This window comes from Epinephelus moara, chromosome 17 (genome assembly GCF_006386435.1).
Source record: "Epinephelus moara isolate mb chromosome 17, YSFRI_EMoa_1.0, whole genome shotgun sequence".
NCBI lineage: Eukaryota > Metazoa > Chordata > Actinopteri > Perciformes > Serranidae > Epinephelus > Epinephelus moara.
The window spans coordinates 34,232,108-34,250,602 of record NC_065522.1 but is presented as its reverse complement, the minus strand read 5'-3'; the positions used below and the strand labels follow the sequence as shown (position 1 = coordinate 34,250,602).

At 39.1% G+C, this 18,495-nt stretch overlaps 1 protein-coding gene across 1 annotated transcript in view; it reads right to left on the bottom strand.

The window, feature by feature from the left end:
* Window positions 1–297: 297 nt before the first annotated feature.
* LOC126403823 (butyrophilin subfamily 3 member A2-like) overlaps window positions 298–18,495 on the bottom strand; it is a 66,089-nt gene continuing 47,891 nt past the window's right edge. Inside the window, exons 3-11 of the mRNA XM_050066622.1 lie at window positions 5,300–5,641; window positions 4,885–5,172; window positions 4,656–4,772; window positions 4,290–4,444; window positions 2,277–2,318; window positions 2,046–2,150; window positions 1,138–1,242; window positions 924–1,037; window positions 298–814 (exon numbers count right to left, since the gene is read on the bottom strand). Coding sequence (XP_049922579.1) covers window positions 782–814; window positions 924–1,037; window positions 1,138–1,242; window positions 2,046–2,150; window positions 2,277–2,318; window positions 4,290–4,444; window positions 4,656–4,772; window positions 4,885–5,172; window positions 5,300–5,641 — 1,301 coding nt within the window. The 3' untranslated portion in view covers window positions 298–781. The remainder of the gene's footprint in view (window positions 815–923; window positions 1,038–1,137; window positions 1,243–2,045; window positions 2,151–2,276; window positions 2,319–4,289; window positions 4,445–4,655; window positions 4,773–4,884; window positions 5,173–5,299; window positions 5,642–18,495) is intronic.

Sequence of the window (18,495 nt, the reverse complement as noted above, 5' to 3'; positions counted from 1 at the left end):
GACAAAGTTGCTGTATTTGACAAGTTGGGATGAGAAGTCATTGGTTTCAACGTACCTGCTTTATAATAACATACAAATTTAACATAAACGTGCATTGCCAATTTTTATTCTAGAAAATAGATGATGGTATGGTCATGCAGATTGTGGGTATGGTTAAGACAAAATGTAAACATGAATGATGAGAAAATGTGCGTACATACTTGTCTTATGCTGTGTTAATTGTAGGGAACAGAAACAACGAATCAACTTACATTCACACATCATGTTTTATTTTGAAAAGTATTCAATTTCCACAAAATGTTTTTCTCTAAATGGTAAACAACATCTTATAAAACAATACAGTTTTAATGCAGAACACACATTCTTTACAAATATTGTTTTAATTCCACTTTATAACAACACAATAATAAAGCAAAACTATCACCCTATTAAAGAATGCTACAAAACTTAAATGATAAAATATGTTGCTGGTATGGAGGTAAGGAATTGTTTTGTATAAAGACTCTATTGGTCACATTAAGTTATGATCATAAAGTATTCATCTGAAAATCTAAGAGGAGTCTGCGAAGGATGGATGATGGGTTTTCAGGTTTAAATACAGAGGGTAGATTACTGGAATTCCCTCTGACATGCTCTTCATGTTCAAGCACCTCCATTTCTTAAAAAATCTTTAATCATTTTATTGTATTTTTTTTCCATGGGCACATTTTGTGTTGCATTTGTAAGTAAGTAAAATAAAAAATACCAGCACAGTTTATTATATCAGCGTGCTTGTCCAGCTTCATGGACGGCTGACTGTCATCCTGTCCATCATCTGTTGGTGGTGAAGAAGCAAAAACAAAAAAGACAGTGTTGTGGTTAAAATGAAGAAAATTATGACATAAGCAGACAGATGGTGATGATGATGTGACATGATATCAGACCTCTCCCATTGGGCTTGTGAGTGTGACTTTTTCGACAGCGCTCCAGGACTTCTGTTGATCCCAAACTACATCAGTTGGAGGGTTGTGGTTTCCTCCACCATCTGACGCCCAGATCTGTAAAGATACAGTTCAAGCTTGGCTAAGAAACGCAGAGCTTTACATTAAAGTTGCAGAGTTTTATGTTTTAATTCAGTGTATCTCAATTAAAACTTACTGTAACCATGTTTCCAGCTTCAAGGCTGAACCCCCCAGGAAACTTATAGGAGATGGTACTCCCGTTGACCTCTATGTTGACCTTACAGTTAACCAGCAGTTGGTTCTGAAAGACAACATCGGACCAAGAATACATTTTTGATCATGAAGGATTGCAGCCTAAAGCTAGATCCTGAATCAGCCAGTGTTGGGAAGTGGTGTACATTCAGACTGCATAGGTTCAGACTGCCAGTTGCTTGGCCTCCAGTATTTCTGCTTGCAACCTTCTCGACGACCCCTCATCCAAATGACTTTACACTTGTCAGTGCACTTGACAGACTGCAAGCTGAACACGTGACTCCTTCACTGTGTGTGTGTGGTTTGGTCAGCACCTGTAAATGGGCTGTCATCTCCATGCCAACGATGCGCTGATAGGCTGTTCGCTTTTTTTGCTTTAGCTTTTGAAGCGGTACGCTCACAAATGAACACTTGCATCAGTGTGTCCCCCTGGCCATCACACCATTTGTGCCAAAGTTCAAAGTCTTGGCAACAGACACAAGATGTCATGCAGTGTTTGACTCAGGATAAAAAGTTTTTCATTGCACTCTGATTCCTGAGTTCTTGAGACATTTGTTTACCAAAGGATTCTATGGAGGGGTTGATTTATTGTAAATTGAAAGGGACATTTTGTTTTATTTAAGCATGTATGTTAATTTTTGAATTCCTGTGCAATTTATGTAATGTGAACTTCTAATGGTAGAAACACACTACTAAAAAATCGTAGTCCCTGTGGCACTGAGGAGCTCACACTCTGAAATGCAGCCACAAAGTGTGAAGCTGATTGGACGAACAGATATCGACAGACAGATTCTCCTTCCATTATGTACTTATATATTTCAAATGGTTCTCATATGCATACATCAACATTACCTCACTGGACTTGTTTCTGAGACGAACAAATTTGCCACCCAGGTCGACCTCGTCAAAAATGACACGGCTATTGGTTGCTATCTCCTGGCTGTCAGGGCTGGATTTCTGATGGAGGGGACAGGCAGAATACACAGTTACTGAGCCACAGCACCAAGAGGAGGTAAAGTGGTGGTGAAAAATCAATTTGCAGATGGAAACAAGAGATGAACACAAACTGTGGCAAACACATACCTGCTCAAGCTGAAATTGTTTCCCTTCCTTCAGTGGAGAAACCTATTTACAGTTCAAAGCAGTATTTCACTCATGGTTTATTGTAAACAATTAAAATTACTGGAAGCAAATTACTGGACCTCTTATTGTCCACATGGCAAATCCAAAGCATGTTGTGTTGCTTTGTTTTTAAGTAGATACACATTCTGGTGAAATAAGTGAAACCACTGGAGTCTCTAGTCTCTAGTTTAGAAATTGGTCAGTCTAATATGTGACACATAGTGATGGTGTTGGTTCAGTAAATGTCTCTACTGTCTAAAACATACTGTAGTTGCATTTGAGAGACTTGCAAGTTAAACAATTTGCTTTGCATTGTATCTGACCACACCTTTACCAAGTAGTTAATCCAAACCATGGAGTTTCCATAACCCTAAGCCAAGTTGTGTTATTTTTTAAACTGTCAATAGGAGCATAACATCCAGCCTGTTCTCATTCCAAGGGCATCAAATACTGCCGCTTTGTCACAGCCCTCAGTTTGTGATATCAACGCCAAAGGCACCTCTTACTGTCTTCATAAGACACACCGAGCTGTCAAGTAACTTCACTGTAAACTCATCCACAGCAATACTCGACGCTGAAAGCAACTGACATACAGTAGTATAAAGCGCAAGAAAGTCTGTGTAAGGTTGGAGGGAGTGAGGATGGGTGGGTCAAACAAAACCGGACATTTATGCGAGAGACCACAGTTCATGTGCATTGTGTCTCATTATACAATTTACTTATGGTTGTTGCGCTCACAAAACAGACTTGCTCAACAGTACGTAACAAACACACTTATTTTAACCCAAAACATGATATTGCTGCTAAACCTAACCGAGCAGTTTTGTAGCCTAAACCTAACTGTGACTGGTCCACAACACTGACCACTTGTTACAGTGTGTTTCAGCTGTGTGTCCACTGTGTTCGCATTCTGAAGTTGTCATGAACCTCTGCTTTGTCAGGGATTTGGGTGTCACGCTGCGCTGGTTATCCGCAGCATGCTCCGCCGTCTGTCAACACCCACCGGCTGCGTTTGCTGTGCGGAGCGGTGCAGCTCCGCCGGACAGCGGGAGTCACGAGGACCCACGAGATCTCACGAATTCACGCATAATCGCGCGATATAACAAGATGTATTTTCTATAAACAGATCCACAAAACCAGAGGAGTAGTAGGAAGACATCTGGGTGCACCTCCATGATTAACATCTCCTCGTCCATGGTGTCAACGGGGTGAAATGACGTCTGGAAACCTCTGACCTGTTGACTTCAGGCCTGCCTCCCCCCATTATGACGTTTTCAAGGTGTAGTGCAGGGAAATATGATCCGCCGTGAACACTGTGTATTTTATTTTGAAAATTAACCAGATGTTTTATTTTGGTTCTGTGCACGACTTCCTGCCCCGCATGATCTGCTCTGTGCTGAATAGCTGCGTTGTGCTGCGGCGTCTGGCAAAAATAGAAGTCCTGCGTATCTGTTGCGGAGGGCTCCGGAGTGCCACAGCTAGGATTTGTGGGGTTTGCGGATGGGTCCGACAAACCCCAGACATTCACCTGGGAGGCTGCTGTTTGCTTCAAACGTGAATGTAAAGCCAAACCATGATGCTTTTCTCTAAAGCTAAAGCGCATATTGACATCCTGTCACACAAATAAACAGCAGACGCAGAAGGATACCTCGCACATAATATGTAGACATGAAAGTCCACAACAAAGCGTCGAAATGTGAAGATTTGGGATGAGAACATTTTGGTGTGTCACATAGATTCGCCAAACCCCTTTGCGTCAGTACGAGACGCCAAGGGGCATGACAAAGCATTGGTATTTGATAACCTGATAATGAGAACAGGTTGATCAAGTCAGAAAATGCATCCACAACTTGTTTATCCTTAAACTTGGCATGGCATATTTTTTGAGAAAATATCAATGAGAAAACACATGGTTACTGTCATTTATAACTCTTTAAAACAATATAAAAAAAAAGGTCTTCATTCGTTACTTACATGTGTGGTAACCTTTCCTCTTGACCCCATGTCCTGAGCCTTGTTGTGCTCCGTCTGTGATTTAAGAAGTGGGTCACTCTGAGACTGACCCTCAGTGTTCTTACTTTTACATGTGTTCTTTTCTCCTTCAGTTTTGTGCTCTTTGTTTTCAGTCTCTGTTTGAAACCAATGGTAGAATTATAGTTCAGAACACAGCTGATTGTGTAAAAGTGAGACACAGACATGCAATACTATGTTGTTTTTTTTCAGTTTCAAATGTGTCTCCAATCTCACAGAAATTTCCTTAAACACTTCTGAATAAACTCACATAAAACTAATAAGGTTCCATGTTTGAACACCTAAAAAGTCAGCTCATTTTTTGCTCACCTTTTTTGTTTTGTCTCCATTTCCAGACAAAAAAGCCAACCGTGAAAACAAACATGAGGCCAAACAACACACTAATGGCAGTAGAGGCAGTACAGCTGGTGGAAAGGAAGAAATCCTCTGAAGTCATGAAGGAGAGGAAAACACTTATTGAAAACTAAAAGATGAGAAAACATTTGGTGTGTGTGTTTCTGTCATGAACTGGAAGCTGATTCTTAGAAATGATTTCTACCTGGAACCTGGATGTGTGTCTCTCTGGTCTGGTTGATGTTCCTCTGTTGGACTCTACAGGTGAAGCTGTTGCTGTGTCTCTTCTCCACAGTCACTCTGCTGCTGACAGTATAGAGGTCATCAGGACCTCTGACTGTCTCTGTAGGTCCAGCAGAGAGGAGCTTTCCCTCACCGTCCAGCCACAACACCTCAGGCTCTGGATACCAGCCTGCAGACTCACACTGTAACACCACTCCTCTCTTGTCTCTGTCAGTCCCTGCTAAAGTTATGACAGGTGAGGAAACGGCACCTTGTGATGAGAAAGTTATGAGATTAATATCCTTTTGTCGTGCTGCATATTTAAAAATGTTGATGGTGAATGCATTTTGATGAGGACACTGATGCTCATCTTTCAAAACTCACAAAGTCTGACTTACCAACAGTGATCTGGATAGAAGCTTCTTTACGTAATGAGGGAAGGAAGCATTTGTATTTTCCTGCATCAGAGATTTTCACTTTGAAGAGGTTCAGAGAGACGTTTCCGTTGATCAGCTGATCCACAAACAGTGCAGTGCGGTAATTATACAGCGGATTCTGACTCTGATGCACCAGTCGTCCATCTTGGTGAACATGGACGTACTCTGGGTCCAAACCAGGTCTGGTCCACTCCACTGTCCTGGAACTGGCACTGGTGGGAGGATCAAGGCGACATGGTAGAATGACACCATCACCAGCCAGGGCTACGATTGGTTGAGGTGAACAAATCAGGTTCGACTGCCCTGTAAAGAGAGGAAACAACCTGGGTGCTAATGGATGGCCTCACCATGTGTGTGTGCAGTGTTATACACCAGTGGCTTTTCTGTGGGAGGCCAGATTCATGCTGGCAAAACAGATGATTTTGCCCTGCTTTAAAGTGCTCAAGCAAAACGTCAAGCTACATGAGGTAATGTTAATGTTAATCACAGTTAGCCTATGCTAGCATGTAGCAGGAGGGGAGAAAAGAAAAGAGCAGCCCTTTTCACCCTGACGGGACATGAAGTAGAAATAAAGGAGACACACCTGTGAGCTGGGGGAGGGGAACAAAACCAGGAGACTACTGAAGGTTTTAAGCTGCTGTGTGGACATTTTTGCTGAAAAGAGAGCAGTGATGTGCATAAAGTAATCAGAGTGAGTAACTACGTGCTGCTGGAAGTGTTCTGATCCCTGCAGCCGGTTTGTTCTGCTGTCTCTTTGAGCTGCTCAGGTGTAGCTGTGGACCTTGATGGACCCACACAAAGACGTTAAGATAAGTCTACAGCTCTCCAGGCTCCTCATATTATCCTACCTCAGGTTAACGTGCATTACTTTATCTTCAACTCTTCAACCTGGCACTACCTCTTAGCCTGTTCACTGCCTCCTTTTACATTGTTTATTTAAAGGGAATTTTGTTGGTTACAAAACATTGAACAAATATTATGATATGATTTTTTTTAAATCACTAAAGAGAGCTGCGTAGACGTGTTAGTTAGTTGCAGACTTCTCAAATCTTCATTGGGGACTACTAGCAACTTAAAGGGTACCCTCAGTATTTTTCAACCTGGACACCATTTTCTCATGTTTATGTTTCCAAGTGACTAATGGCAACAATAGTTTTTGAAATTGGTCCAGTGTTGAGTGAGAGCACTACAGCTGGCAGCAGCAAAACAGGCTGCAATGTAACCACTTGGGGCAACTGTGCATCACCAATTAACGTCCACTCAAAGTGCTAGTTTCAGCCACTGAGTGTGTCTGACAACATTATGGACAGGATCCCTACAGAGATAGACCTTTTTGTTTAAACAGTCTTGAAATCACCATCGCCAAATCCGCCAGACTCCATTTAACGTAACAGTAATTTAATCATCGTAGAACACACTTCATTCAAAGTCCACAAAAAAAAACAAAGAAAATCCAAAGCCGTGTTGATTCACCTTTCTACTGTTGCAACAATCAACAACTCTGGTTGAAATAAAACCTTATTCACCCAGTTAGATGTGAAAATGCCGGCTTTATATACACTAACATTACTGCTTATTTAAATGTTTGGTGGGTTTGGCGTTGGCGATTTCAGGGCTGTTTCAGGTCGTACAGAAAGGATTTTCTCTTTTAAACAAAGGTCTGTCTCTGTAAGGATCCTTTCCGTAATGTTGTTAAACACTTAAAACAGTCTGAGCCTGTCAGTGATAAAAACAGTTTTTCATGGACATATACTGAGGGTGCACAAATGCCCCAATTAATTATAATGCAGCCTGTTTCACTGCTGCCGGCTACAGCCCTCTCACTCAATACTGGACCAGTTCAAAAAATTATTGTTCCCGTTGGTCACGTGGACACAAACATGTGAGAAAACAGTTGTCTTCACGCTAAGGTACGGTATTTCATGAATTCCAGTTTTAAAATCTACAAGAAAGTCAGGAAAATTACAGCCCAGCTGCCAGAAGAAAGTTTTGGCATTGTAGATTTCTGTAAATCATGGATATCAGTGTTTCTTAAGTGACGTAATATATGAGTTGACTTTGTCATTAGGAGGTGGAAGGGATGGTGAATGGCATAACACCTAAACAAGACACCTGCCAAGCTACAGACTGTAGTAAGAGACCAACAAAGAATAAAATCTTGGCCAAGATAGTGCCATGAAAACTGACTGTCTTTTACCAAGACATCACATTTCCTGCCAGGAGAGTGCCATCGACGTCTTCTCCGGCCATTATTGTGCCACCAAAACAAGGTAACAAAACAAGATCTTTTCCGAACCATAGCCAGGTGATTTGTGCCTAACCCTAACAATACATGAATCACAGCGTTGTTGAAATGCAAAGTTTCAGCTTATCTGCTACATTATATTGACTATATATGACTTAGTTCCTGAGCATGTATGACTGCAGTGAGTCAGGTTACCTGTGGTTACTGAGAGGCTGCAGAGGGCAAACAGCCAAAATCCAAACCAGCTGAACAGACGCATTTTCATCTGTGAACCAAAGAAACAAATCAGGCTGCTGAGACTCAGACAGGTCACTTTAGTTTCAGCTTTGTTCTGAGGGAGGAATTCTTATTAACAGTCTGCACAAGGAGTCTAAATATGTTCCTAACTTTAATCACGTTGAAGCAGCATCACATTCGTCACATTCTCTTGTAGTCCAATCATACAATACTGAAACAGGTGATATCTATTTATTCTGGTTGTTTACATATTATTTACAGTTAACGTTCCTAAGTCAGGTCACTTTATTCAGTTACAGAAAACGCAGGAGCCTCCATGATCCAAGATTTCTGTCTGCTTACACTTTCCTACATAATTGCTGCTGCAGTGCTACACATTTATTTTCAGGGCAAAAAACAGTAAAAACAAACTGTAATAACAAAACACGAGCCTCAGGAAAGTGTCAGGTCATTATTTAGTTACTATGGGAACATATAAAATTGTAGACAAAAGTTATGTTGAAGTTATCTTACCTTGAAACAAAGCTACGCGTTGTTTGTTGTCAGATTGGACTTTGGCCGATTTTGGAGTGTATGATTTTATTGTGATGGGCGGGCTACTGGTTTTACATTACAGAAACATTTCCTCATACAAACACTTCGACCAGCTGCTGCACTGAGGAGTGTCTTTGCTGCACAGGCTGCAGTGTGTTAATGATTTAGAGCACTTCAGTCTCTTAAACACTTTGGTTCACTTCATTTTGACTTTTTGTTTATTTCCAGTAGCAAATCTAATACACAAAGGTTTGTGAATTAGCGTGTTTACTTAAATACAATGTGAACATCAAGGGGGAAAACACTTCAAGAGAACATTTGCAGCATTTAAGCATTTTCTATGTCCCCGATTTTTGACTGTTCACTCAGCCCTATAAAGTCAAACAGACTCCACACTGGACTTATTTGAATGTGTTCATCTTTTATATGGAAAACCTGCCAGCACAATGTTTCTGTATAAAATACAGAGAAATATATATTCTAAAATTGTTATGTTTCCTACGTTTAAAGTAGCCTGCTGTTATGTTTCACTCTCTGTCTAATGATCTGATGTTTGGTGATTTGTCAGTCAGATAGAATTTGAGTAAAACAGTGCTGCTATACGTACATGTTGGTGCATTTATTATTTGAATATATTTTTATGGTGAGTATAAAGTTTATTAATAAATTGCAACTGTTTTATCCTCACTACAACTCTAGTGGTGTTAACTGAAATGCACACATGAGTAATTTAACCAATAAAAACATGTGGAAATGCCAAACAAACATATCTTTATTAAAAACAGTCACATATTCAAGAATAAAAAAAACTAAAATATTCAATAAAAACATCTACAGGTACAAACATTTAATGATACCGAGTTAAAAACTATAACCACAATATTTTAACTGCAATGTTTTTCCTGTTTGCATTTTTCATTTTCATGTGTCCTGTCGTTTTACTTCACTGCTGGTTTTAATTAAGAGCTCTAAAAAGATAGAAAATGCAGAAATCAGTACACATTGTTATTAAATATACATTATGTAAGTACACCCACAAAATAAAAGTCTAAAGGTTGAATTTCACATGTTCCACTGGGAGGGAGCATCATGTAAAATATATTTAAAAAGACACATAAGCTGATTATATTATTACAATATATTTGAAAGAATAACAAACATGATACCTAAGTCAAAAACACAATATTAGATACATATGTCTGATACATAAACACCAACTATGCTTGGACGTCTGCATGAACAGCTGTCTTAACACTGTCTTTTCTTTCTTTATGCAATGTTTTTTTAAGTTGGACTTGTTGGCAAACTTTTGCTTAATTCCACATTAAGATCAATAATTTTAGCACATTAATTTTCATTCTGATATGCAGCAACATGGTTACTAGGTAACACCGGGTGGTCACAAAAGAGAGAAGCTTTGCAATATTAGCAGAATGTGGACAAAACACATCAGAGTTTAATTAAGAAATGATCAGATTTACAGCAGCTTTACTTTGGCCAGTTCATTCAGAATCTGTGTTTGTGTCGCCAGATGAATGTCAGTCCAATATTCTCTCTCTTTCAGGTGTTTTTGGTCTCCTCCAATTCCTGAAATATCTGTCTCTTTAGCTGCTGAATGCTTCATTGTGTTCACCAGCCAGTCTTTAAGTGTGTCTCTCTGCTGTTTGCTGCTGAGCAGGTAATGTATGGTGGCTTTTTACTGCTCTATCTCTGAAAACAACTCTATGAGAGTGGAGGGAGTGAACCAGAACAATAAGGTTGTGGTTGGATATAAACAATAAGCTGAAAGGTACGACAAAGCTCTGTATAGCCGAGCAGAGCTGCAGATTCAAATGATAATTTTCTGGAGGTTCATCACCACCAGAGCAACATTTCCTCATACAGTTGTTTGTATGGTATACAAGTAAGCAAATTAGTGCTCAACACAGTCACATGCTTAACATAAAGTTACACAGTCTAGGTTTAGGAAAAAGCATGTTTGGGCATCGTCATGTTATTCACTTAACTTGCTCCGTGTTGTTGTCTAATTGTCCTCCCTGTCCTCCATTTTCTTCCCTGTAATTCTTATATAGTGATCTATTGTCCTCTTCATTAGACTGTCTGTGTCCATGTTCAGTTGTTGGAGTTCTTTCTTCCTCTCCTCCAGGCTCCAGCTGTTCTCTGTGATGATATCTTTGAGTTTTGAGAATCCCTGAGCTTTGTTAGCTGTTCTATCTCCCTCCTTCTCTGTTACTTCTTTCTCCACTGAATGAACCTTCTCTTCATTCTCCTTCACTCGTCTCGCTGCCTTCTCCATTTGGTCAGTGAGTTTACCTTTCTGCTTCTCCAGTTCATTCTTCAGCTCACACAGTGTATCAGTAACCTGTGTCATAGTTTTCAGTTCTTCCTCTTTCTTCTGTAACTCCTCCTTCATGTTCTTGTTTTCTGTCTTTAGCTGCTCTTCACTTCTTTTTGCTTCCACCAGAAGCTGCTGTCCTGCGTTCTCCTCTCCGTCTCTCTCCTCTGTTTTTCTCTCAAGTTGTGTCTTGGAACCTGTGTAGAAACAGAAACAGAGTTATAGAGTACTTTTAGAAAAAAATAAAGGTATGAAACTACATTAGACACAAAAGCCTGGCAGAATTTTATTGTTGAAAGTAGAAACATTAGGAGATTCAAACACAAGACTGCAAACACATAAACCATTTTAAACAGGAAGCTCTGTTCTTACACACTGTCAGAAAAAAAATCAACATGGAGGGATGCTTAATTTTTCCTCCACATGACAAACTTTGAAAATACATTTGAAATTATGTAATTGGATTTTGTTATATATTAATCTGGATCAAACTTTATCCTGTTTCGTGATTATTTGCCTCACGTTATCACAACCACACACTCAAAAGACAAAAGTCAATTCAATTTTTTGCTCACCTTTTTTGTTTTGTCTCCATTTCCAGACAAAAAGGACAACTGTGAGAACAAACATGAGGCCAAACAACACGCTAGTAACAGTAGAAGCAGTACAGCTGGATGGAGCCATGACGGAGTCCTCTGAAAGAATAAAAGAAAGAACAAGACTTTGAGAAAATCAAAAATCAAAATACATACAATCTGCAAGGAGACCCTAAAATCATACAAGGGTAATTTTTCAATCTTGTGGGATTAAGTTGTTTTCTTGTGCGGTTATCTCATCCGTTAGCACGTGAGTGGGTGCATATTTTGATAGGATGCTTCTGAAATGTGCCGCCGGGCAAATCTTTGTAATCTGAGCACCCTTTTCTTGGTTCTTGGTTCAGGTGATCATGGCCTGTACATCCAAATGAAGAGTCTTAGAGAATCCATCTAAACTGTTTATTTACAACCTGTCTGATTGTCCAATTACTCGTGTTTCTGTCTGATCTCACTTTTTTTATTTACCAAAGTACCGAAGCCAATTTAGTTTGTTTTCACACCACACAATGGGGCTGTTGCTTCACCACAACTCTTTCTCACCTACAACTAGTTGGATAAAAGCTTCTTTCCGTAATGAGGGAAGGAAGCATTTGTGTATCCCTGCATCAGAGATTTTCACTCTGAAGAGGTTCAGAGAGACGTTTCCGTTGATCAGCTGATCCACAAACAGCACTGTGCGGTAATGATACAGTGGATTCTGACTCTGATGCACCAGTCGTCCATCTTGGTGAACATGGATGTACTCTGGGTCCAAACCAGGTCTGGTCCACTCCACTGTCCTGGAACTGGCACTGATGGGGGGATCAAGGCGACATGGTAGAATGACATCATCACCAGCGAAGGCTACGATTTGTTGAGGTGAACAGATCAGGTTTGACTGCCCTGTAAGGAGGAAAAAACGTAAATGCAAAGTTAAAAATGAGCTGAAATGTTCAGTGTGTGAGTCCTTCATTTAAGTTTGAGCATCACAAGTATGCAATTATTCTCCACTTTTAATAAAGAGTATATTTAAACATACTGTATTGCGGCACTCGGTCAGAACTGAGGACCATAATAGATTGTGTGCTCCGCTGGGTGATGACGTTGCAAACCAGAGAGTGGTACAGCGTGATTACTCTGTGTCTTTGAAAAATGGTTGGTTCTACAAGCTTAGCGGTCATTTGAAAAAGCTCTTGAGGTTTACTGATTTTCTTTTCTTTTCTTTTGGGTTATAAAAAAAAAGAGAAGAACGAAGTGGAAAAATGAAGTTCTTTGAGCTGGTCAGCAGGCAAAGCGTCAGGTGGTTAGCTTGTTAGCTTAGCTCAGACAATTCACACAGTTTATTAAAAACAAAAATATAAATAATAAATTATCATATCTTTAAGACTTTATGGTCACAATATTAACCTTTTTAATATTGTGTTGGCATGACTAACTGATTTACAAATGGTCATTTTGTAGGTGCAGTATTACTTTGAACAGAGAGTCTGCCATTACGACGGTTTTGCTTTTTGACACTGAACCAAACAATGCCAGCATAATGCTGTCTCAGTGTGTGACTTTAGATAGCATGCCAGCGTTCCAGAAGCAAAAGAGGCTGAGGCATTGCATTCCCGTTTGCAGCTTAATGCACAAAAAGTGGGAACTGCCCATTGGTTCGACAGCCCATTGTTCCGACCATATTAAACTCATTGTTCCGAAGTCCGTTCCGAAATCATCATGATGTCCTGTGGTTAAGGTCTGGTTCGGTTTAGGCACAAAAACCACTTGGTTAGGGTCAGGAAAAGATCATGGTGTGGGTTAAAATGAAAAAGAAAGTGACAAACACATAAGCCGTGAGCCTGCTCCGCCTCAAGCCGGTCGCGGCGCACCATACGCCCGCCGTGAGCCGTTCAGCACCGCGGACAGTCGGACTAATGGGATGTCGAACCAATGACATGGACCCCAAAAAGTTAGCACAGTGTCAGCTAACTTTGCTAAACAACACAGTACCACAGCTAGAAACAAAAACACTTCATCACATCATTGGAGTGCTGAGCACTCATGTCACTGGCTTCCACTGACAATAATGTGCAGCATGTTGCTCTGTATTTTTATATAGACGTCAATTCGGCTCTGGTACCGCCTCCGCTGCTGGTGAGACAACGATGTCTAGACTAACATCTGAACATTGTTTTACTTGTCTGAACTTATCCAGAGCTTAACCAGAGGTGCAGATTAGAAAACATTGATGTTGCTTGTTATTGGAAAGATTAACGATTTGTAAAGCACTTTTTGGACACAGTTTAGTTACCCCTTTAAACCATTCATAAATCCAGCGTTTACCTGTTGTAACAGGGAGGCAGCAGAAGATAAAAAGGCAGACTCCAAAGCAGCTGCACAGAAACATTTTCCTCTGTGAAGCAAAGTGAAATAAAAACACTTGTTAGACACATTCAGTTCAGCCTAACTTCAAATCCAACTTAATACTGCAGGTTTAGGTTGGTACAAGAAGCTTCTCACTTAAAACCGCTGAACTTAAAATAGCTGGAAACCCCACTATGAGTTTAGTTCATATGAGCCTAAAGTTAAATATATTACAATGTTGATTTATTAGTGGGGCTACCCCCTTAAAGTCGGAGTCTTCAGCTCTGTACTGTGAGGCTCTGGTCAGAAATGGGGAATTTACAATTTCACTTTGACACAGTCTTTGGCTTTTGTGTGTAACCTGGTGTTGGCAAAATGTGTTGCTCATTTCTGATCGGTCATCACAGTTAGCTTGTTTACTGTATTACTGAGCCCCATTCAAACCTTTAAACTTTACATGGAAAAAAAAGGTGAATATTCATATTGAGCAGTCTAATATGATTCGACTAACTTAATTCTAAATCAAGGACAGCCCTAATTTATCAGTACAAATTACTGCTGTGATGCCAGCGATATCATCAGACACTCAAATACTCTGTCTCATTAAAATTATGTTTATATACCGCTTATTTTCAACATTTAAAGGAAATGTAATCCCACATGGATTATTTGTTTTAATTAGAATAATGCAGACATTTTTTTTCTTTCTTTTTTGGACAATGGTAAAAACATTCTTAAATGTTTGTGCAGAACTCAACTGCAAAATGTTCATAATAAACTTATTTCATTTGATTTCCTGAGAATAGAATAGTCCCCTCTGGCGACTGAATAATGATTAACATGTTTATGGTTATGGTTGGGCACTCAAAGATCAAAGAGCATTGGCTCGGCTCACCTAAAAAAGAAAAAAAAGAGGTAGCGACATGAAGACATGACATTTCTACTTTTTTAATATTTACCCAGATTTTTTTTTTTTTTTTTTTTGCCAAAATCCAGATTTGTGGAGTGTTTTAGGAGCCTAATGTCCACACACAGAACAAAGGACATGAACTTCAGTATCACATCCTGAGCTTTGCACAAAGTCATCCACCTCCCTTCAACTTGTGTGGGTACAATAACGTACAACACTTTGTGAACATAATCCAGGCAGCATTTACATTTCCTCAAAACCTATTTCACAAACTGCTTAGTGATAATAACAGTCATTTGAAGCTTGCTCTGAGATAACAGAATCAAGAATCTGGTCACCCAATAACATACAGGACAAGGCTACAGGTGCTGGGGTCAAACCTATCATTTGGCTGGATGATAATTAGATTTTTATCTTTAACACAAATCTCATTGGTTCTGTCATTAATATTGTTCACTTAATGTAAGTGTCTCAACTTTTGATCAGGAGAGATCTGTAATAAAATCAGCTCTTGTTGTAAACTAACTAAACAATGGAACGTAACCTGGAATAATCATCACATAATGGAAAACACTACACATCACATATATTCTTGCACTGCAGTGAGTCTGTATTAGACTGTGATATAAATAATTCTCTGTCAGCTTACCTTGAAAGAGAGTCGTCACTTGCTTTGTCCAGATTGTCCTTTGGACTATTTTCAGCTTTATGGTTTGATGAAACATGAATCATGTGACACTGCGTAAGGACACTGGTTGTAAGATACAGACTGAACAAATAAAGCAGCTGCACCGAGGCTGGTTTTTAAGTTTTGGGCACACACCCTCTTGATTAACCCTTTCACAAATCATTGATGTCTCGAACCTTCTACAGTCAACTATGAGTGAAAAACAAAGTTGCTGCAGTTTTCAGGCTCATATGAAGATTGAGGTTGCAGTTGCTCTTTCTGTTTCTCCATCCTTCATCAGTTCCATTAATTCATGCATGTTTTTGTTACCTTGCATGAATATTCACCTCCTGACATAGCCTGTGTGTTGCCTTAAAGTGATGTAATGTAAAGAACAAACGCCAGCACTGAACCAGAAGTAGCCCAACAGAGACAGTGGACCTGTCACAGGCTAAACCTGATCTGAACCCAAACATTATCAAGTCCTCCCAGCTTGGACTGGTTGACCCATTAGATCAGTGCTGCTATATGAACATGTTGGCCTGTTCATTATTTGGATATATTTCTCATGGTGAAACTGTGACATGAGTTTGAACGGACACTATGAGGGATTAACACAACAGCCCTATTGACTTTAATGTTGAAATGCACACACACTTACAATGAGTGGATGATTTAACCAATGAAAACATGAGACACAAAGCCGACCATCACGTATTTTATTAAAAACAGAAACAACATATTCAGAAAAAAAGACCAAAATATTCCATAAAAAACATCCAAAAATACAAACTTCTGATATAATTCAAGTACAAACTATAACCACAACATTTTAACCATTTAAACTAACGTGTTTTTTCCTGTTCACATGTACTGTATATCTTAAAATTGTATGTATGTCGTGTTGCTTTATTTCAGCTTTGAGAAGAAAAAAAAACCAGCAATCTGTACACACTGTATCGTCATATGATTAGAGCTCAATGGGTTATTGAATACACAGTATGTAATCACACATAAAGAAATTTCTATTTTTTTACACTAAAGGGGAGCGTTATGTCAGCTATAAATTATATACAAACTAACCATATCATTACAATAGATTAAAAAATGGGGAAAACCACTTAAGACAAAAACACAGTATTAGAAGAATTATAATATTAACTTAAATCTTTTTTTTCTTTTTTTCATTATGCATGATTTTTTTTACAATACAGCTTCTTCTCTGAAAACAACTATGAGAGCGTTCAGGTTGAACTAGTACAGTAAAGTTTTGGGGGGCAGGTAAACAATGAACTGAAACTCACTATAAAGCTCTGTAAAGCCAAGGTACTGCAGATTTATTTGATTATTTTCTTCAGATTCATCAATGCAGAGCATCGTATCTTCATACAATGGTTCATATTATATTTAACAAATAAGCACCCCTGTCGGTAAGAAACATAGCTGGCCGCTGTCACAGCACATACTAGTACATGTCCTATATGTCCTAAGTTACCGCGGTTAGGTTTGGTAAAAGACACACAGTTGGGTGTTGTCATGTACTTAGCATAAAGTTTTGTACTTAACCTAACAACGTGATCATGTACCTTAAAATAACGCAAAGTTTGCTTGGTTTAACACAATTCTGAAGTGAAAGTCCTATATTTGTTTGACCACTCAAACCTAACTCCTTACACAAACTTTCACTCTCTATACTACTACATACTACCATGTTACTACTACTTCCTTCTGTAATCCTGTCAGCTTATTAGTCACATGTTTGCAGCCTTCATGATTTCGTGGGTTGTTTACAAACTCTGGTGCATTAATTTTGTATGTATACATATGAACAGTCTAACCAGAGAGACTGTCACATTGTCCTGTGATACATCATCATTATAAAAGTATTAACTGTAGCTGATTTATGAAGTGCAGACATTAACATTGGTTTTGTTTTGTCCTGTTTCCTCCCTCTTCTCTCTGACTGAAGGTTCTCCTGAATCTCCTCTCTCTGTCTTTGTGTCCTGTTATTGTTTCTTATTTTGCTCCGTGTTGTTGTCTAATTGTCCTCCCTGTCCTCCATTTTCTTCCCTGTAATTCTTATATAGTGATCTATTGTCCTCTTCATTAGATTGTCTGTGTCCATGTTCAGTTGTTGGAGTTCTTTCTTCCTCTCCTCCAGGCTCCAGTTGTTCTCTGTGATGATTTCTTTGAGTTTTGAGTATCCCTGAGCTTTGTTAGCTGTTCTATCTCCCTCCTTCTCTGTTACTTCTTTCTCCACTGAATTAACCTTCTCTTCATTCTCCTTCACTCGTCTCGCTGCCTTCTCCATTTGGTCAGTGAGTTTACCTTTCTGCTTCTCCAGTTCATTCTTCAGCTCACTCAGTGTATCAGTAACCTGTGTCATAGTTTTCAGTTCTTCCTCTTTCTTCTGTAACTCCTCCTTCATGTTCTTGTTTTCTGTCTTTAGCTGCTCTTCACTTCTTTTTGCTTCCACCAGAAGCTGCTGTCCTGCGTTCTCCTCTCCGTCTCTCTCCTCTGTTTTTCTCTCAAGTTGTGTCTTGGAGCCTGTGTAGAAACAGAAACAGAGTTATAGAGTACTTTTGGAATAAAGCATGAAACTACATTAGACACAGGACCCAAACAGAGTTTGTTGATAGTTGACACATTATTTCATTTAAATGACAGCAAATAACATCTTCACTGCATTTATTTATACAGGAAACATTTCAAAATAAAAAAAAGGACATCAGTCCTTCCTTCCTGTCAGAAAACAAAAACAGATCGATATGTAGCACTACTTAGTTTTTTACCCGCGTAACATGCTTTGAGAATACATTTTGAATAATATAATTTGAAATTAAAATATTGATTAGTTAGTAATATTTTGGGTCAAACTGTCATTAATTTATGGCCAAATTTTGCAAAAGGTCACAGCACTTGTTGGAACTGGTGGCGCCCCCTATCAAGCAATTTCAAAATAATTTTACACATGTAAAACATCATTAACATTAACAACAGTATTATTTAACATACCCTGCATGTTTTGGAGTGATTGGACAAACGATTTCTGATTTATAGTCTAATTTGTGTTAAACCATGCAGTTTTTTCATTTGTGGTGCCCCCTAGCAGTCGATCTGATTAAAACATTCAGGGTATGTTGCTCGTACTTACGTAGATATTTCATTTCCAGTAAGTGTCATAATGATTGGAGTAACCATTAAGGAGTTAGGTCTATTTATGTGCTGAGCCACACCCCCTCTAAAGTTTATTGGTCAATATCTTCAAAAAGCAGTGAGATATCTACAAGGTTTTTATGAGTATTGAT